We start from the raw sequence: 20,620 nt of genomic DNA on the forward strand, positions 1-20,620 counted from the left end.
GAGCCTGGCGGAGTGCGAGGCACGACTGCCAGAGTGCCTCGCAGTGGTCTGTTTCAAGACTGTGCTCGCTGGCCGTTGTCCTTATGGATCCTTCGCCCACCGAGTGTGCTGCTGCAGACCGCTGGGGAAACTGTTTCCTGCGCTCTGTCGCGGCTGCCAGCCCCTGCTGCCAGACTGACATGTGCTATTTGCCTAGAATTGGGCCCTTTCCAGGTACTGACGGCTGGGCGAGCCGAGCCAGGGGATTTGAAGTCAGAGTGGCCTTCTCCTATAGCCTTGGCCTGAAGAGCAAGGCAGCAGGTGGCACAGTACATGACAGGGAAATATTCAGGTGGTATTCATGATCCAGCATCCACAAAATACACCAGATGGTGTTCAGGAAGCAAAATCTTCGTTGACAAGTGTTTTATTAAATCTGCTAGATAAAAGGTGTAGTTTGTTGGAAAGATGACAGTGTTTTTATTGATTTGGAAAGCAGGCTAATGAGTACATGGTTTCTTGCTTCTTAAATCGGTGGCGGGGATCAGAATAAACCTTCTGCCCTCCTGCCTGCTCTTTTGATACGGGCTATTTTCTCCTTTTGGTGTATTGTAGTGTCGAATTCACCGGAATAGGTGAGGTGAAGGTTATTCGTCCTCTCCCTTCATTGCAGAAACGCCTCCCCCCTGCTGCAGCAACATGTGCAATGCCTCCCCCACCCTCCCCTCACTCAATGACGTGTGGTCAGAGTTCGTTGTGCGTTCAATCTCAGCGGAATAATTAACAGTGGATTCCGATCCAGGTTGCCACGAGGCAGAGGGCGAACACACACTCGCTGCTCTGATTTATTGCTCGACATTCTCCTTTTAAAAGCGGCCAGAGTTTGGATCTTCAACCATTATTTGTTGCAACAACTTACCAAACGGATTGAGATTGCCGACCAGGATGAACTGCTACTGGAATTCCACTGAGCAGTGTCCATTCCCATTTATTCAGCTTTTTCTTTATAAAAACAATAAAAGTCCATGCTGCGCCCTGAAAAGCAGTTAATTCTATTTAGAGCAACAGAAGTAGGGACTTTAAAATTTTTTTGATTTCAACTATGAAATGCTTGATAACCAGGGGACAACTACGTTCCCTCTCACACAACCACTTGCCTAATTATGGGTTCAACCCCATTTGAACCTATGACTCGAATGCTCCAAACATAATGATCGTTCGCACTCCTGGGCTGGACTTGCATTTCCTCTTCTTCCAGGACATGAATAGTGGCATTTGCAGTTTTATTCTGGACGGGTGGGTAGACAATATCATGCCTTGGGGATCCAGATAGTAAAACTGCAAAATATGTGGATGAAGTGAAAAAGACAGAAAAGTTGGAGAAACTCAGCAGGTCAGACAGGGTAAAACTCTGTATTTCTGCCACATTTGTTTGACCTGCGGAGTTTCTCCAGCGTTTTGTACTTTTTACGGATACAGATATTTCTTTCGCAGGGTCGAGGTTGCGAGGGTTGCTTCTCTAAACCAAAAACCATCTCACAACCCAGAGGCATCCACTAATTCATCGCGAACGCACCCAGCCCTCCACGCCTACGAGCACGCACACGACACACACATCGAGCCTGCCGGGGCACGGCTCTCTGCAGAGGAAGAACCTCTATTTACAGCATTTTAATTCTGAATATGCACGGAAGGGGCGGGGGAGTCGGCGAGAAGATATATATATTTTATCTATAACATACCTTGCGGAGAATGTTAAAGGGGTTGGCGAGGGATGGGTGACTGGTTTCCTTGGAGCTTGACGGTGAGAGCTGGGACCTGTCCAGTTCACAGGACGAGCCAGCAGGACGGGGTGCCAGCGTCCTCTTCGGTATGGCAGGGGCAGTGTGCAAGGCGAGTCCTTCTCCGCTGACTGACGACATGCAACGGACCCCATCATAACGGGCTCCCTTCAAGCGAATCTGGACCCAGGGGAGCGGAGGAAAAGACAACGCCCTCCCCCCACCCCCTGGCCGCAGATCCTTCCCGGCTTGGTACCTCTCCATCCAAACGCGGGCGGATGCGAGGATGACGACCGCTCGGGAAGGTGAGACCGGGGCCATCTCTTCCTCTCTGGCGATCTACATCGGGATGGAGGTGCTGATCGCGCTGACATCTGTCCTGGGCAATGTGCTGGTCTGCTGGGCAGTCAAAATCAACCGAGCTCTCAGGGAAACCACCTTCTGCTTCATCGTGTCGCTGGCCTTGGCTGACATCGCCGTGGGCATTCTGGTCATCCCCTTGGCCATCACCATCAGTATCGGGCTCCGGACCCACTTCTACAGCTGCCTCCTCTTCTCCTGCACTGTCCTGGTCCTGACCCAAAGCTCCATCCTGGCGCTTCTCGCTATCGCAATAGATCGCTATCTCCGAGTCAAGGTCCCCACGAGGTAATGTGCCGCTTCCTGTGATCATTTGTTGCTAAATAAGTGGAACGGAGAGCCCGTGTAGCCTCTGGCGTGCGGCTGAGACCCAAGGATGTGAGAAGTGCCAGGCTGAGGTGCTTCAAGGGCATTCGAGCCGGGGAGAGCGCGAATAGCGGTGGATTCTACGGTGGGATGTCTCAAGAGAGCAACTCTTCAAGCGCCGTGTTACTGACATTCCAGCACATTGGTTCAGCAATAGCGACTCACGGGGAATGAATGGCCTCTCGCCACTGTGGAATTCTCCTTCTACCTGGTGGCTGGCCCTCCCTCCGTCTCCTGTGTCGATGAGTATCATGCTATTGAAGAACCAATTTATGTTGTTATTTGTTTAAAAAAAAAGAGCCCTTGGGTTGTAGAGGAGGTTGCGCTTGCATGCTTCGAGGTGATTGGGCTGCCCTGAGCTGGCAATCAGCGCTGCGGATGATCAGGTTCGCGGTAAAGCACACAAGAGGAACTCAGGGGGTCCCGCAAGGTTAGCGGGCTCCAGTTGCCCTACAAGGGCGGGGTGGGACGGTCAGTTGTTTGTCGTTCCATTATGTACTGAATGGTACAAGGTTTTTGGAGTATATTTAAACGTCATCTATGTCCCCCGCCCCCCAGATTGTCCTCATGGATGTATCCCACCTGCGCTGATACCGTGATGGGACCCGGTCGCTGCCTTCCGCGCTGCTCATATCACAGCGCAGATCCGATGTCACGGGTCTCCCACCAACTTTTTAAAGCCTTTCCACTCGAAACGCGGGCACTGGCCATTTCTCCCCACCTGACCCTCCGGCAAGTCTTTGACGACTCAAGATTCCAGCACTCCCTGTGTTTCTGACATGTTAAAATTGCTGGAAGAACTTGCCTGGCGCCTATTGATACCCCCTCCCCTCACTCGGAGGGGCTCGGAGTTTGGGGAATGAGGCGCCGGCAAATTCAATTTTGATGAGGCAGAAACGAGAATATAGTATGATTTAGGCGTCGTTTTAAAATCGATTCTAGACTCGCCATCTCTGCTTAGGTTTGCTGGTGAGATTCCTGGCTTGTTTTGCCAAATGAACTGAAACTGATCTAATGGGCAGTCTGCTCTCTCAGTCATTGAAATTCTTTGAATCTGTTTCCCTTTGGAAAAGCAGATGATCTGAATGGTGCAAATATCCATAGAACCTTTTAGACCATTGTCATCTGCAAGGCCTTACTTGCTTCTGGATGAGAATCAGGGTTTAAGAAATCATTCCATTCCATCAAACAAATTCTTGGAAGAATCAGTTTCTTGGAAACTCAAAGTTCTGATGAAGCATTGATGCATGTCATCACTTTCGCCAATGACCTGGAGTAGCTTTTTATTCCTAAAACCGACACTCATTGATGAACCTGCTCCCCTAATTTGGAAGGATGGAATATCTCAGAAGAGATACAAATGATCATGTCAATACTATTTTTTTTACTCAGATTGCATCACATCCCTCTGTAAGAAAAATGCCACATGTGGCCTTCTACTCGATATTAATTAATTATTGTAGATAAATGCATTGCTGTAATTACATCTTATTACAATAATTTGCAGAAATTATTCTAAATATTGAGGTTCACACCTATTTTGGGGTCAATCCAAACGTAACTATTGATGACCTATTTTTCCTTGCCATGCAGTCGAAACTTAGCCCACAATATTTTGGTAATCATTTACTGTATTATATGATATAGCTAAATAAGGACTATAAGATAGTATATAAGAAATGATTGTTGGCTCTTGGGCTCTACTCATTGGAGTACAAAAGGATGAGGAGGACCTCATTGAGGCATTTTGAGGAGATGTGGCAAGGATGTTTAGGACAAGAGGGCATAAATTCAGGATTTAAAACAGAAATGTGGGAAAAAAATTCTTTAGTCAGAGGGTCATGAGTCTGGGGAACTTGCTGGCCCATGCAGCTGTGGGGTCATTGGGTGAGGTGAGGGAAGTGAGGTCATTGAGTGTATTTAAGGCAGAGATTGTCAGGTATTTGATTTGACAGGGCCCCAAGGGTTACGGGGAGAAAGCCGGGCGGGGAGTGGGACTGAGTGGGTGGGATGAATCAGTTCATGATTAAAATGGTGGAGCAGATTCAATGGGCTCCTATACCTTGCGATCATGAGAAGAAAAAATAATGAGTAAAACTCCTTTAATTTCAACGTGCTAGTTTGCAATCACCTCCAAGTCCTTGCCCCGCACACAGTGCCTAAAGCTGAAAAGCGACAAGGCACCGTGGTCATCTTCGCTGGTGAAGGGATGGGCCATGGATGGATGGGGAGTTTGTAAGATGAAAAAGAAGATGTCAAAGTGCTCTGCACGCCTTACCTCATATTATGCAACTTGATATACCTACGGTTTTGCATGTAGGGACCTAAGATGAAGTGTCACATTTTCGGTGTGGTGCAGTTAAAGGCTATGGCATAGAGTGCCTTGCTATTTACAGATGCATTGCAAAACACAACGTTTGTGAAGCTGAAATAGTCAGATCATTGAAATAGTTCTGAAGAGCAGGTTGTTGAGCTGAAACAAATATGAGCCACAGGATTGTAAATATAATATCACCAACTTCCACAGTAAATAGAAAAAAAATGAGAATTAAATGCTTAATATAGTAAATTCATGAAATATAATAATTTACCTCATTTTATGTAACACTGAATCTACACCATACAGTTTCCAGGCATGGGCGGGATTAATGGTGCAATTTCCTTACCTATTTATTCTGTTCACTTTATTTCAAAGTCTCTGCTTGCTTTTATAATAATAATTAATTGGATACAGTTGGCATATTCTATGTGCTCCCAACACAATCGTGGCCTCCAGTAGAGGAGCAGTTTTGGGGTATGTGTGCATGTGTAGTGAGGGTCTTAGTGGAATTAAAACTTTCAAGTTACAGTGACATTTCTGATTCAAGATGAAACATGCATAAATTCAGAACAGTAAAAATTCTGATTGTGAAGCTGTGCACTTCTCGAAGGGAGACACACACTCGTAGTTTCGTCGGGTTAAGCTCCGTGTTTTATTAGGGGCTCAGACTTGACTTTTATACTCGCCACATTCCCACCGTTTCCCCCTTTTACTCACGTCACAACTTGCATAACAGGTTTCCCTCATGCAGGCAGGTACCTTCTTAGATAACGATCCCTTTTTCCCTGCCGCTGTCCCTGACTGTTGGCTGTACACCAAGGCCAGCACCATTTTGACGTCGTTGGCCTTTAAGCTGCCCTTGCTATCCACCCGCCGGTTCGCTTGTTGGGGCCAGTGCCACTGCATTGGGCTGCTGGCCTTTAGTTGCGCTCGCCGCCTGGACTGCTGGATTGATCACCACAGTGGCATGCTGCTACATGGCCCCCAGAACTGGCGGTATTGCTCTTGGTGCCCTGAGGTAGTCTCTGCAGGCTTTGGTGGCCTGCCTCTCCAGCATGCTGCTGGTGTCTCGACCAGGCGCGTCAGGTCCAGGTGTGCCAGTTTTAGCCTGTCCGTGGTGAAGACCTCCATCTTGCCTCTGATCTCCAGCTTGAACGTGGCTCCATTGCTACAGATGACCCGGAACGGACCCTCTGCAGTGGTAGACCATGTGGATTCCTGCAAATTAAAACATACTCACAGACCCGTAGGTCTTTGGGTATGTGTCCATGCTTGGAAGGTGGAGTCAGGGCCAAGTTGCCGACTCTTTCCCTCAGCCTATGGAGGAAAGCTGCTGAGTCATCCTGCTGTCTGGCTGGGGATGGTAAGAATTCCCCTGGGACCACCAGTGGAACTCTGTAGACAAGGTGTTGAGTCCTCTTTGGGTGCCGTAAGGATCCCCAACATCGTCAACCCAGTTAGGTGCTTTGAGTCTTGTCATGAGTGCAGCCTTGAGGTGCCTGTGGAAGCGCTCCACCAACCCATTTGACTGTGGGTGGTAGACTACTGTGGGTGCATCTGGATGCCCCAAAGGCTGGTGAGGTCAGACCACAGGCTGGAGGTGAACTGGGCCCCTCTGTCAGATGTGATGTGAGTCAGAAACCTGAGTCAGGGTTCTGGCGCATAAAGTGGTGGACCATCGTGAATAGGTAGCGGAAACCTTGGGATACTGGTAATTGTCCTACTATGTCCATGTGGATCTGGTCGAATCTTCGCCCTGTGGGCTCAAAATACTGAGGTGGAGTCTTGGTATGCCGGTGTACCTTGGTTGTTTGGCACTGCCCACCTGCTGACCTGTTTCCGCAATCCATACCACACATATCTGTCGTGGTCCTCATGGACGAGTGAGAGAGTCCATAGATGGAATCAAAAACCTGCCATCTCCAAACTGCCGGGATGATAGGACTGACATGGCCAGTGACCATGTTGCACAAGAGGGTGATGTTACCTGTGCCGACTGGGATGTCTTGGAGCTGCGCTAAAAGTACCACTGATTGTTGGGATCGCCTCCTCTGCATGGCTGCTATTCTCTTAGTGGGTCTGCATGGGTTTGACTGCTGGCTTTAGTAACAAGCCCCACGGATGCCGAACACTCTCTTTTCTGTTTCCACAGAATGTCCGCTCAAGCTGCGACTTTCCGTTAGTCACTGAAGTCAGCATCTGCCAGGAGCGGTTGGACGTCCTTGGGCAGTTGCTCCGGGAATGCCTGCCTGAACATGATGCAGGGTTTGTGTTTGCCCAGGAGGACCAGTATCTCGTTCATGAGACCTGACAAGGGTCTGTCCCCTAGCCCATCCAGGTGGAGCCGACGTGGCCCTCTCTCATGCCATGAGAGCCCGATGGTCTTGATAAGCAAGTCTTTGAAGGCAAAGTATGTGCCTTCCGATTGGGTTTCCTGGATGAAGTTGGCCACCCGGCTTGCCATGTCCTGGTCCAGGGCCCTCACCACATGGTAGTACCAGCTGGACTCTGCTGTGATCTACTGGATCTGGAACAGTGCCTCAGCCTGGCCAAACCACACGCTTGCTTGATTCATCCAGAAGGTCGGCAGCTTGAGAGCTACTGTGGGCACTGCTGCTGGTTTGCTCATCGTTTGGTTTAGATGCCTTCTAAACCGTTGGGGGTCACTAATTGTAGTCACGCGCTACTCGAAGGAAGACACACACATGTAGTGTAGTCAGGTCAAGCTCTGCATTTTATTAGGGCCTCAGACTTTTTTACTTGCCACATTCCCACCATTTCCCCCTTTTACTCACATCATGACCTGCATAACAAAAGTGAGTTTTCCGCACGTGGGTACTTCCCTTCTTCCCCGCGTGCTGTCCCTGACTGTTGGCTGTGCAGCAAGGCCAGAACCATTTTGGGTTCGCTGGCCTTTAATCTGCCCTTGCCATCCGCCCGCCGGTTCGCTTGTTGGGGCGAGTGCCGCTGTGCGGGCTGCTGGCCTTCAATTGTGCTCGCCGCCTGGAGCGCCGGGTTGATTGATGCGGCAGCATGCCACTACAACTACAAGATTTTTAAAGTTCTGTTTAGAGTCAGTTAATGACCTTCAAGTAATAAGCCAAGACAAATATAAATGAAAATTGTGGTTTAGGACTTTGTGAGACATTTTAATTAATCCAGAATTTGGAGCAACTACACATTTGAATGGAAGGATATTTGGGATATCAATGCATGGATCAAACACAGAAATTCAAAACTTATCAAGAGATTCTGACTAATGTTACAAACCATGCGTAATGATCAGCAATGTTTAATTTCAAAACGCTAATTTTATTTCTTACTCTTGAACTATAGTCTTAACTCTTAAACTATGTGTGTATGTGTGTGTGTGTGTGTGTGTGTGTGTGTGTGTGTGTGTGTGTGTGTGTGTGTGTGTGTGTGTGTGTATGTGTGCGTGTGATATACATAAAGTTACTTCAAAGTTCAGTCTTTTGAATTCAGTGTTGAAGTGTAGGCCTTTGAAATTTGAGGCCCAGAATTAATGATGAACTGATGGGTAGACTGGAGTTGTCGCTTCTACAGACTCACGAATTCTCTTTGCGTTGCCTTTGAAGAAATGTCCATCCACATCAGCTGCGGTCATATCTCCTGGTCCTTTCGCTGGCAAGACTCAAACTGGGCCTCTTCTCAAGTAAGGAGACCAGAACTGCACACAATACTCCAGGGGCATCCCAAAACAGTACCACGTAAAATAGCTAGCAGGACCTCCCTGGTCTTAAGTTCGATACCTCAAGCAATGAAAACCAACATTCCATTTTCCTTCTTGATTACCTTTTGAACCTGGAACCAACCTTTTGTAATTCATACACAGTGGCTACTGCATTTTTTTTCACCATTTAAATAATAATCTGATCTTCCATTTCGCCTTCCAAAATGAATTACTTCACATTTACTATCTTTGCACCCCACCTGCCAGACACTTGCCCACTCCCTTGACCTGCCTCCGCAAGCACTCCGTCTTCTTGGCACAATTTTTCACTCGATTTTCCATCATCAGAAAATTTAGATATGTTACACCGAGTCCACTCTTCAAAATAATTAATGTATATTGTTAACAATCAAAGAAACCCCATTCATTCAAATTTTCTGGCTTCTATTGGTTAACCAATCCTCGAGATCCATAAGATCCATGCATCTTAATAGATAAGTCTTTTAAGCAGCATCTTATCAACCACCTCCTGGAATTCCAGGTCCACAACATCATCTGTTACCCTTTATCCACTGTGCTGGTTATAAGCTCAAACAATTCCAGTAAATTTGTCAAAAGGGCCTTTCCCTTCCTGAATCCATGTTGAGCATGGAACAAATTATATAGAGTTATCTTGCTAATGCTTGCTTTATGATAGTTTTATGAATTATCCTGATTAAAGACATTAAGCTAACTGCCCTATAATTGCCTATTTTATCTTCTTTTATAATTATTTTCTTCAGAGACAATTGTTAACTGTTTTAAATCTCTGATGGTTAGTAATTGGCTGACTGTCAAACTTGTCAGTGTTGTTTTGGGAGAGGAACTTCATAGAGGACGTTTGGACAAGAGGGAAAGGTTGCACTCAGACTGGAGGGGACCAACGTCTGGCAGGGATATTTGCTTCAGCTATTTCGGAGGGTTTAAATGAGTCTGGGAAGGGGAGGGGTGGGGTAGTGATGGCTGGCCCAAAGGCAGATGAGTTGAGGCAAATATAAAAGTTAAAGAAGGCTCACCAGCGGCTATATATTGTGAGGTGTCTGAGCAAATTTAGTGTGTCACCGAAGACTCTCATAAACTTCTTCAAGAATAGAGAGCATACTGCCTGATTGCAGGGATGGAGGCGCCAACTCTCAGGACAAGAATAAATTCCAGGGGGTTATTAACTCAGCCTGCGACATCGCAGGCACCATACTTCACTCCATCGAGGACACCAGGCGATGTCTTAAAAAAGCAGCCTCTAGCCTCAACGACCCCACCCAGGCCATGCCCCCTTCACTCTGCTACCATCAGGAGAAAGGTACAGAAACCTAAAATCAAGCCCTCAATGGCACAAAAACAGCTTCATCCCCACTGCTAGCAGATTCCTAAATAATCGATGAACCAAAGATACTGCCTTACTTTCATGCCCTATTATTTTTTTAATTTTTTATAGAATTGTTGTAAGATGGTTATAATATGAATGTTTGCTCTATGATGCTGGTGTAAAACACCAAATTTCATGACTTGTTCACGACAATAAATTCTGATTCTGATCCAGAGGTTGATCCAGAGGTAGATCAAGAACCCTGACAGGTAAGGCAGATGAACTTAGGGCACAGACCGGCAAAGAGTATGATATAACAGGTATTTCAGAAATGTCATTGAAAAATGGGTAGGCCTGGCAGCTCAGTGTTCTCTGTCACAGATGCTACAACTGCAATAAAAGGTGGAGATGAGAAGAGGTGGAAATTTGATAATAAAGAAAAATCAAGTCCACACTGAAAGAGATTATTCCTGGGGAAGCATGCAGTGAGGCTGCATGACATGTGAAGAGGGTGATCACTTTGAAAAGAATTACAGGAGACCCCTGCATTGTGTATGGTCATGGCTGTCCCATGACACCAGCTGCCAATCAAGGTTTGGCTCTGCCCCACATATCAGTGCACACCTGATCATTGGCCTCTTTCAGTACCCTTGTATTTGGCCTTGGGCTATTGGCCTTTGTAATCAATTAGACCTTGCTGGCACCAAGCCAATGGAACCCTGTAGATTACCTGGGCTGGACTCCCCAGCCTGCCAGTACTATAAAGGGAGCCACATTCGTTTGCCTCTTTGCTATCTGTGAGGGACCACCCTGCTTCACTGCAGGCTGAGAACCATAGAATGGCGCTGGAGAAATTGTTTGGTAAGTTGTGCACTGGTAAAGGGTTGGGAGGGGCTTAGTTGGTGTCCCAAATAGCATAGATCAATGCTGCACTGTCAAGGGGTGGTGGGTATCGTACTGTTTATTTTCCTTGATTGTACGTAACAGTACTGTTTACTCTAGTTCATAGTGTCAGTGCGCAAGTGTTCCCTTCTGTGAATTCCCCTGTGTGTGAATAAAGACCGCTGTTGATTGATTCCCTTTGAACACATCGAACATATTGTTGAACACAACAATCCTCAAAGTAGCCAGTGAGAATATGTAGGGAGATGTCAATAAGTGTAAAAATAATATGGTTGTAATAGTATTTGATTTTAACTTCCCTAATATTGACCAAGTCTGCCATAATGCTAAGGGAAAAGAAAAATTTGTTAAATGTGTCCAGGAAAGTTTTCTCAAGCAATATATAGATGGCCCTTCTAGAGAGAGGGCATTACTTGACAGAAAGTGATGCTGGGAAAGTTACTGCTGTGTCATGCACTTAGGGGTATTGACTTTAACTCCATTAGTTTTAAAATAGCAATGGAAATGGATAGGACTATCCATGTCCTAAATTAGGACAAGGCTAATATGATGGCATTAGCATTAATCTGCAATGGTTGATTGAGCTTTTTTAATGTCTTGATAAGTGGGAAGCCTTGAAAAGTGAGATAGGTAGAGTTAAGGGGCAGCATAATCCTGTTAGAATGAATGGCAAGGTTGTCAGGATGAAGGAAGTAAGAAGGGCTGCAAGGACAAACCAGGGAACTACAAACCAGTTAGCCTCAAATCAGTGATGGGAAACTTACTGAGGGGCGGGGGGGGGGGGGGTTCTGAGAAATGGGATCCATCTGCAGTTAGAAAGGCAAGGATTGATCAGTGATAGGGTGGTATATATTGTATGCATGGACTTCAGCAAGGTTTTTGACAAGGCTGCACAAGGGAGGTTGATCTGAAAGGTTAAATGACTGAGATCCAGACCTAGCCAAATGGTTACAAAATTAGCTTGGTGGAAGAAGTCATTTAAACCAAGGCAGAACCCAAACAGTGAATGATGAAGCCTGAAGAATGTTGGAGAACACAAAGGCCTGGGGACACAAGTACATAATTTCCTGAAAGTGGTGACCCGGTTAAACAGGGAGGTGATGAATGCATTTGCTGTGTTTGCCTTCATTAGTCGGGGCATTGTGGACGATAGTTGTAAGATCATATTATAGCGGAACAAGACTTTCATGAGACACTTGGAACATTACATACATTTCGGGTCACCGTATTATAGGAAGGATATGACTAATCTAAAGAGGGTATTTACATGTGTATGTTGTGTGCAGTTTTTTTTGCATTACCAATAAGTGGTAATTCTTCCTCACCTGCAGGAAGAATTGCAGGGTTGTATGTGATGTCATGTATGTACGCCGACAATAAATCTTCTGAAGTCTGAATAAGACTCACTGGGATATTGCCAGGGTTGGAGGACTTGAGTTGTAAGGAGAGACTGGATTTGCTGGGTTATTTTATCTAGAGCAAAGGAAGCTGGAGGTGATCTTACAGAGGTTTATGAAAGCAGGTCAAGCAGTATCTGTGGAAACAAAAGATGGAAGTCAACATTTTGAATCGAGACTCCGCGGCAGGAGCAGAGTAGTTACTTCTGTTCTGATTTCTTGAAACTTATTTCTTCTAGTTTCCACATAACTGCAAGCTACAAGCTGTTTTTTTTTCATTCATTAGTTTGACCTTGAATTGAACTGACCTCAATGGGTTATTATAGTTCATAAAACATAGGAAAAGAATTTTAGCTGTAGGATAAAAACTGCATTGAAAGTTTTGTTTTACTTGGCAGTTGTTGAAATGAATTGTGACAGTTTTGATTTAGCTCACAGTGGTTGTTAGTTTACAAAAGATGTCCTTTTTGCTTTACTAAATGGCACTAAATTAGTTGCACCCAGAGAGGTTAAGTAAACCAGACTGCATGCAAAACAGAATTGCACCACCATGCTGTTATAAATAGTCACAGAGGATTGGAATTGTCAAACATTACTAGGAAAATCTTTAGTTACAGTCTAATCCACGTCATCCAAGATAATGGGATAGAGTGCAGGCAAAACAACAATGGCTGCCCCGATTAAATAAAATTAATTATAATTAACCTCACAACTTGGAAAAAAAATGCAAGTTAATTGTGGTTGCATTGAACTGGGAAACAATTGCTGAATTTCATTCTACATTTTCAAATAGTGATTTTACATCATTTGTAACAACAAAGCCAAATGTGTAATGGTCACCTTATTATTTTTAATTTCGCCTTAAGAAATTTTCTTCTTCAATTGACCCATACAAGTCCTGGAGATCTGCATTTGTAAGTTTCACTTTTATGTAGTGTTCTTTTTTAAAGTAACTTTTAACCTTCACTAAACTTTAAAGTGTAAACTTCTAATGCACTTTGCAGTAATGGGAGATAACCCTGCCTACTTTTTATTTGCAATGTCACATGAAGGTAAGAACAAGCATTCACATGGTGCACTTGTAACCAGTTTTACAAGTTATTTCCATGATAGGTGGGCTAAACACGGCTACACTGATGAATACAGTAAAACTCCCGTTATCCAGAATTCAAGCAACTGGCAATCCCAAGCAGCTGTCAAAAAAATTGAGAAAAAATAAATAAAAATTAAAGTAAATAAAAATTTAAATAAATGTTAAAAGTTGTAAAAGTAAAGTTGCTCCAGCTTCCTCAACAACCCTTGAGGCTAGAGCTGGATGAGGTCCTTACCCGGGAAGAGACATATAAGGGAATTGAACAATTGAAAAGTGGCAAAGCAGCAGGTATGGATGGAATCCCCGCAGAGGTCTGGAAGGCAGGCGGCAAAGCCCTGCATACCAAACTGCATGAGTTTTTCATGCTCTGCTGGGACCAAGGAAAGCTGCCTCAGGACCTTCATGATGCCATCATCATCACCCTGTACAAAAACAAAGGCGAGAAATCAGACTGCTCAAACTACAGGGGAATCACACTGCTCTCCATTGCAGGCAAAATCTTCGCTAGGATTCTCCTTAATAGACTAATACCTAGTGTCGCCGAAAATGTCCTCCCAGAATCAAGGTGTAGCTTTCGCACAAACGGAGGAACTACTGACATGGTCTTTGCCCTCAGACAGCTCCAAGAAAAGTGCAGAGAACAAAACAAAGGACTCTACATCACATTTGTTGACCTCACCAAAGCCTTTGACACCGAGAGCAGGAAAGGGCTTTGGCAAATACTAGAGCGCCTCGGATTCCCCCCCCCCCCCCCCCCCCCCCCAAGTTCCTCAACATGGTTATCCAACTGCACGAAAACCAACAAGGTTGGGTCAGATACAGGAATGAGCTCTCTGAACCCTTCTCCATTGACAACGGCGTGAAGCAAGGCTGCGTCCTCGCACCAACCCTCTTTACTATCTTCTTCAGCATGATGCTGAAACAAGTCAATAAAGACCTCAACAATGAAGACGCTATTTACATCCGGTACCGCACGGATGGCAGTCTCTTCAATCTGAGGCGCCTGCAAGCTCACACCAAGACACAAGAGCAACGTGTCCGTGAACTATTCTTTGCAGACGATGCCACTTTAGTTGCCCATTCAGATCCAGCTCTCCAGCGCATGACGTCCTGTTTTGCAGAAACTGCCAAAATGTTTGGCCTGGAAGTCAGCCTGAAGAAAACTGAGGTCCTCCATCAGCCAGCTCCCCACCATGACGACCAGCCCCCCCACATCTCCATCGGGCACACTGAACTCAAAACGGTCAACCAGTTTACCTAACTCGACTGCACCATTTCATCTGATGCAAGGATCGACAAAGAGGTAGACAACAGACTCGTCAAGGCAAATAGCGCCTTTGGAAGACTACACAAAAGAGTCTGGAAAAACAAACACCTGAAGAAACACACAAAGATCAGCGAGTACAGAGCCGTTGTCATACCCATGCTCCTGTTCGGCTCTGAATCATGGGTCCTCTACCGGCATCACCTATGGCTCCTAGAACGCTTCCATCATCGCTGTCTCCGCTCCATCCTCAACATTCATTGAAATGACTTCATCACCAGCATTGAAATACTCAAGCTAGCAGAGTCCGCAAGCATCGAATCCATGCTGCTGAAGACCCAACTGCGCTGGGTGGGTCACGTCTCCAGAATGGAGGACCACCACCTTCCCAAGATCGTGTTATATGGCGAGCTCTCCACTGGCCACCGAGACAGAGGTGCACCAAAGAAAAGGTACAAGGACTGCTTAAAGAAATCTCTTGGTGTCTGCCACATTGACCACCGCCAGTGGGCTGATCTCGCCTCCAACTGTGCATCTGGGCGCCTCACAGTTCAGCGGGCAGCAACCTCCTTTGAAGAAGACCGCAGAGCCCACCTCACTGACAAAAGACAAAGGAGGAAAAACCCAACACCCAACCCCAACCAACCAATTTTCTCTTGCAACCGCTGCAACCGTGCCTTCCTGTCCTGCATTGGACTTGTCATTCACAAACAAGCCTGCAGCAGACGTGGACATACCCCTCCATAAATCCTCGTCCGCGAAGCCAAGCCAAAAAAAAAAGAAAAATCTGTAAACTTGGGGGAGTGGGGGAGTTAAGTATGATGGTGGCATGGTTAGTGTTGCGGTTAGCACAACACTGTTACAGCACTAATAACAAGCCCCAGGCTGGCAGGTTCATTAAAAAAAAACAATCACTGCAATTTATTTCGAGACTGACAGAAAAGTAGAGAATTATGCCATATCTGTTTGTGTATTAGTTAGACCACATTTGCACTGAAAAACCCTTCTGTGTGTTCCATGAAAAAGGGTTCAGGCCCAAAATGTCGGTAATATATCTTTGTCTCCAATGGACGCTGAAAGGCAATCTGAGATCCTCCAGAATTTCAGTGTATTTTTACCACAGTCACAGCATCTGCAGACTTTTGGGTTTCACTCAGTTCAGTTGATCCACTGCGAACTCTCTTCAAGGGGTATCTACCCTAAAGAAGTTCCCCTCCTCTCTTCAAAAGGAGTTGTGTGAGAGTCTTTCTCACTACCCTCATCTACACTCTCTGCTACTCTATGGTCATGTTCTCACCTAGACTTGGTTCAACAACCACGTGTCTTTCCTGGCTACTTACCTCCGCCACCATCTGGGGCCATGTGGATTCCAGCTATGGTTCCAAGCCTCCCAGTTTGGCCACCCATCAGGATCTCAGGTACCTGCACTGAATTGACTCCTACTCTCTTTGCTTCTCCTGCTGTATCTCACAGACTACCCTCAGCTCAATGTGCAGGTACCAACAGACCTTCACTCTCTCGCTACCAAAGCTCCATACCTCGCTTGCCATGATCTGCCACGGACCTCTCCTACACTTAATCCTCTGCCAGATACACACATTCAACTATTGATTCTACACACACCTGGCATTCATCAAGGATCAGAAGCTTGGTTCCCTAGAGATTGCCACCTCATTGACTTCCCACACAGGTTTCCACTCTGGCCCTGGCTCTCTCCCTCCACTTTTGGACTTTCCCCACACACACCTCCTTGAATACTTCTTGCCCTCCACCTCCTGATCCACCCCATCCTCCTCCCCTCCCCGACAACTTCCACCCCATTAAACCTCCCCTAACTCCGCCCTGCCCGAGCTTCATCATCCCCCTCTGACCTTACCGTCTTGGAGAGTGAAAGCTCTATCCTCAGTCGAGGCCTCACCTTCATCCCCCTTTGCCCACACCTCAATAGTCCTGTGCAGGCCTCGATGCTGAACTCTGTTCCCGTCAGCTCTGTCTCCTTGCCTACTTCCATAACTGTGATTCTCCTCCTCCCCATTTAGACCCCTTCTCTCACTTTAAACCTTCTTCCTCCTCCTGGACATCTCATTCCGATCTTCTGTCTGCTTCAGACCTTTATATTTCCAACTGTTACAGTGACCTGACATTTTTTTTAGATTCTGCTTATTCCTTGCAATGTCATCAATATATCTTTGTTTCATAGGGACGCTGAAAAGACCGGCTGAGTTCCTCTAGCATTTTGATGTGTTTTTACTACAATCACAGCATGTGCAGACTTTCGTGTTTCACACTGTTCGGGTTGCCACATAATAAAAAGAATATAGAGGCAGAGGAGAAAGCGCAGAAAAAATGATGCCTAAATTTGACGGGGGCAAATAACTTGAACCTGGCACTCTGTGGTGCTCTGCAGAGCAAACAAACAAGCATAAACAATGAAAGGCTGTGCTACAGGCTTTAAGGAGCTTAAAACTTGCACACATGGTCTGTATCCTTTCTGACTCTGCTCCCACCCAAGGGCCAGCATGAACCTTTATGGGGGTTATGTGGGACACTCATGCCAAAGGATTGAGGAAAAAAATATACTGCCATGTGTAGATGAGTAGGGAAGAGCTTCAACTAAATTATTGTGTGCAATTCTAGTTGTCGCATTATAGAGGTTTTGGAAAGGATACCGAAGAGATTAGCCAAGATCCAAGGAGCAACCTGGATTAGAATGTGTGTGACACAGCAGGAGGATGGTTGAACAGGAGTTGTTTTCCCTGGAATAAGACTGAAGGGGGACCTGATTGAAGTTTATCAAGTGATGATTTTAGATTTATTATCAGAGTACATACATGTCATCACATACAACCCTGAGATTCTTTTATCTGATAACCATTTATTAGTAGTACAAAAAAAAACTGTACTCAATGTACACCTGTAAACAAATAAAGAAATGTAAACAAACAGCAATACAGAGAGGGAGAAAAAACACAAAGTGCAAAAGAAAGTGTCCTCAAATGAATCCCTGATTGAGTTTCTTCTGGAGGAGTCTGATGGTGGAGGGGTACCAGCTGTTCCTGAACCTAGTGGTGTGAGTCATGTGGCACCTATACCTCTTCCCTGATGGCAGCAGCGAGAACAGAGTTTATGCCGGGTGATGAGAATCCTTGATAATTGCTGCTGGACTCTGGTGGCACTGTCACAATACGCAACTGTGCAGATGTTTGACAAGGTTTTTAATGTCTTACCAAACCTCCAGAATCTCCTGAGGAAGTGCTGACGTGCTTTCTTTATGATGAAATCAGACCGTTAGGTCCAGGAAAGATCCTCTGAAATAGTGACTCCTAAGAACTTAAATATGCTTAACCTTTCCATTTCTGATCCCCCAAAGATCACAGGATCGTAGACCACTGGTTTTCCCTTCCTGGTCAACAATCAGCTCCTTGATTTTATTGACATTCAGAGGTACAGATAAAGTAGATAGTCAGAATAGTTTTTCCAGAATAAAAATGTCAAATACCAAAGGATATGATACAACTGAAGCGTACATATATATGTATGTGAAGATGGAAATGGTTGGGCTGAATTGCCTGTTTCTTTGCTTTGTGTAATTCGATGAAGTTTTGATTTTTAAACTTTCTGTTGAGTGATGTAGCTATCTTAAGGACTCTCTCATGCTGGTATCTTAAATCAGCCAGCATATGTTGTGTCATCATAATAGAAGATATATGGCCAAATGCTGGTACAACCATTGGGACAATGCAATTCAATCACAAAACTGCAGTGCTCAAATGATGTTTATCAGCTTTTATTATCTTTCAAAATCACTACCTGTGGGCACAAAAGATTGTGATTTCAATGGGCTAATACGGCTGTGATAACAGCCTTAATTTTAACCAGATGTTGAACCATACCAATGCGGTTTGAAATGACATATTCTGGAGTTACTTTATTCCATCCACTTGCTGGTTGCTGTACTTTTAGCTGTGTCTTAGTTAGATTGCGATTCACAAGTGTTCTAGTCTGTTTCCAAATTATCATCATGGAACATTACTATATGGATCACTGCACACTGTAAACAATGCATATAAAGTATTTAAAATACATTTGTGTGCCTGCTGTGATCATTGCCCAACTTCTGTTAACTGAGTATAGCTACCAGTCCTTCAATATTTCAGTCTTCTGTAAATTGAAGAATTGATCTGCAGCTTTCAACTTAATTTGTTCATCTGGATGAGATCACAAGATGTAAAGCAGAGGTAGGCCAATCAGCCCATCCACATTTTTATTATAAGCTGATCTATCCTCCCATTCAGGCCCACTCTCCTTTTCCTTGTAACCCTTGATGCCCTGACTAATCAGATACCTGTCAATCTCTGCCTTAAATACACCCAACCACCTAACTTCCACAATCACCTGTGGGAACAAGTTCCACAGACTTACAACCCGTTGGCTAAAGAAATTTCTCCACATCTCTGTTTTAAATTGATGCCTTCTTGTCCTGGACTCCCCTTCCATACGAAACAACCTTGCCACATCTACTCTGTTCAGGCTTTTCAGGTCCCCCCTCATCCTTCTGTAGTCCAACGAGTACAGTCCAAGAGCCGACAAATTCCTCACATGCTAATCCTGTCATTTCAGTAAATCTTCTCTGAGCCCTCACCAGCATATCTTTCTCAACTAAGGCACTCAAAACTATGCACAGAACTCCAAATGAGGTCTCACCCATGCCCTATAGAGTCTCAACATTACATCCCTGCTCTTATATGCTATTCCTCTAGAAATGAATGGCAACATCGCATTTGGCTTCTTCACCACTGATTCATCCTGGAGGTAAACCTTGAGGTTATCCTGCAGGAGGACTCTCAAGTCCCTTTGCACTTCTGAATTTTGAATTTTCTCCCCATCTATATAATAGGCTGTCTGTCTATTTCTTCTACCAAAGTGTATGATCGTACACTTTCCACTGACACTTTCCAGTGTTACTGACAATATCAGGACTGCAGTTTTTTTTGCACCATCAGTCAGATGACTAATGACTCCAAGAAAGCTGTGACATGTCAAGGATGCATAGTAACCACCAATAAAAGTAACAGCCACTACATGTAACAGAATCTTCAGACCTGTTGTCTTTGATTATCGATTAATTATTCATAGTCGAATGGTGTTTTGGGAGAACAAACTGGAAGTCACAATTTAAAGAGTTTTTTTTTCCCCAGCCCCCTGCCATTTACAATGTTGATTACTCTGGTATCCACAGCAAACGAGTAATCCATAATAATAGTTAAGATATTGTTAAATCTGTGGGCCTGCAGCAATCTTGAAATTCTGTCCAAACACTCTGTCAGAGTGGGCAGGACTCATTTGAATACCTGTAGCACAATAATCTGATCTGAATGCATGGCTGGTGCACGAGTGCTATTTACAGTTTCCAGCCATCCTGTATCAAACAGGATTTTCTGTATTTGAACATAAAGTTGTCTGACCCATTTGACATTAACCTGGGTGTCATTTTCCCACAAATACAACATTTTTCCCATGATGACTGGTCATATCGTTACACAGTTTACCCCAATGACCGGGAGGAGCGCTGTGGAGACTGAAGATGAAGACTGTGTTCAACAACTCCAGTTATCTGCTCACTTCCTGGATCTTAAGCCACTTGAGAGCTCACTTGATGTTGAGTTCAGGCATGATCTAGGGTGTCTTCCAGCTCTGTGGAATCTATGATATTTATCCTGAATGGATCTGTTCATTCCTTTCTAATTCTCTTTCCATACCCTGATTTATGATTTTTTTTAAAATTTAACCTCCCAATATGTTTTCTTGCAATCAGTTTGCCTTATTAATTTTCCTTCTAATTAATCTTTACATTTTCTGAATCCCTCTAGGCTTCTGAAGTATTGATCACTCATAGTTTTTCTTTTCTTTGCCTTAGCTTACCATATACAGATAGACCCTGATTTATGATGCCCCAACTTAAGATATTTCAAGGTTACAATTGTCAGAAAGTTGGGGGGGGGGGGGGGGGGGAGAGATATGTCAGGAACTATCCAAGTAGATTTGCTTGGACTATCTCTGATACTTCTTTTCCCTTTCAGAATTTCTCTGCCTCCAATCATTTTTGTTATTTTGGTGGATG

General features: G+C 44.9%; 1 protein-coding gene across 1 annotated transcript in view; it reads left to right on the forward strand.

Annotated features, from left to right (window-relative positions):
- Positions 1 to 1,981: 1,981 nt before the first annotated feature.
- LOC138765022 (adenosine receptor A1-like) overlaps positions 1,982 to 20,620 on the forward strand; it is a 63,193-nt gene continuing 44,554 nt past the window's right edge. The window contains exon 1 of the mRNA XM_069941646.1: positions 1,982 to 2,408. Coding sequence (XP_069797747.1) covers positions 2,047 to 2,408 — 362 coding nt within the window. The 5' untranslated portion in view covers positions 1,982 to 2,046. The remainder of the gene's footprint in view (positions 2,409 to 20,620) is intronic.

The sequence above is a fragment of the Narcine bancroftii genome, chromosome 5 (assembly GCF_036971445.1).
Source record: "Narcine bancroftii isolate sNarBan1 chromosome 5, sNarBan1.hap1, whole genome shotgun sequence".
Lineage (NCBI taxonomy): Eukaryota > Metazoa > Chordata > Chondrichthyes > Torpediniformes > Narcinidae > Narcine > Narcine bancroftii.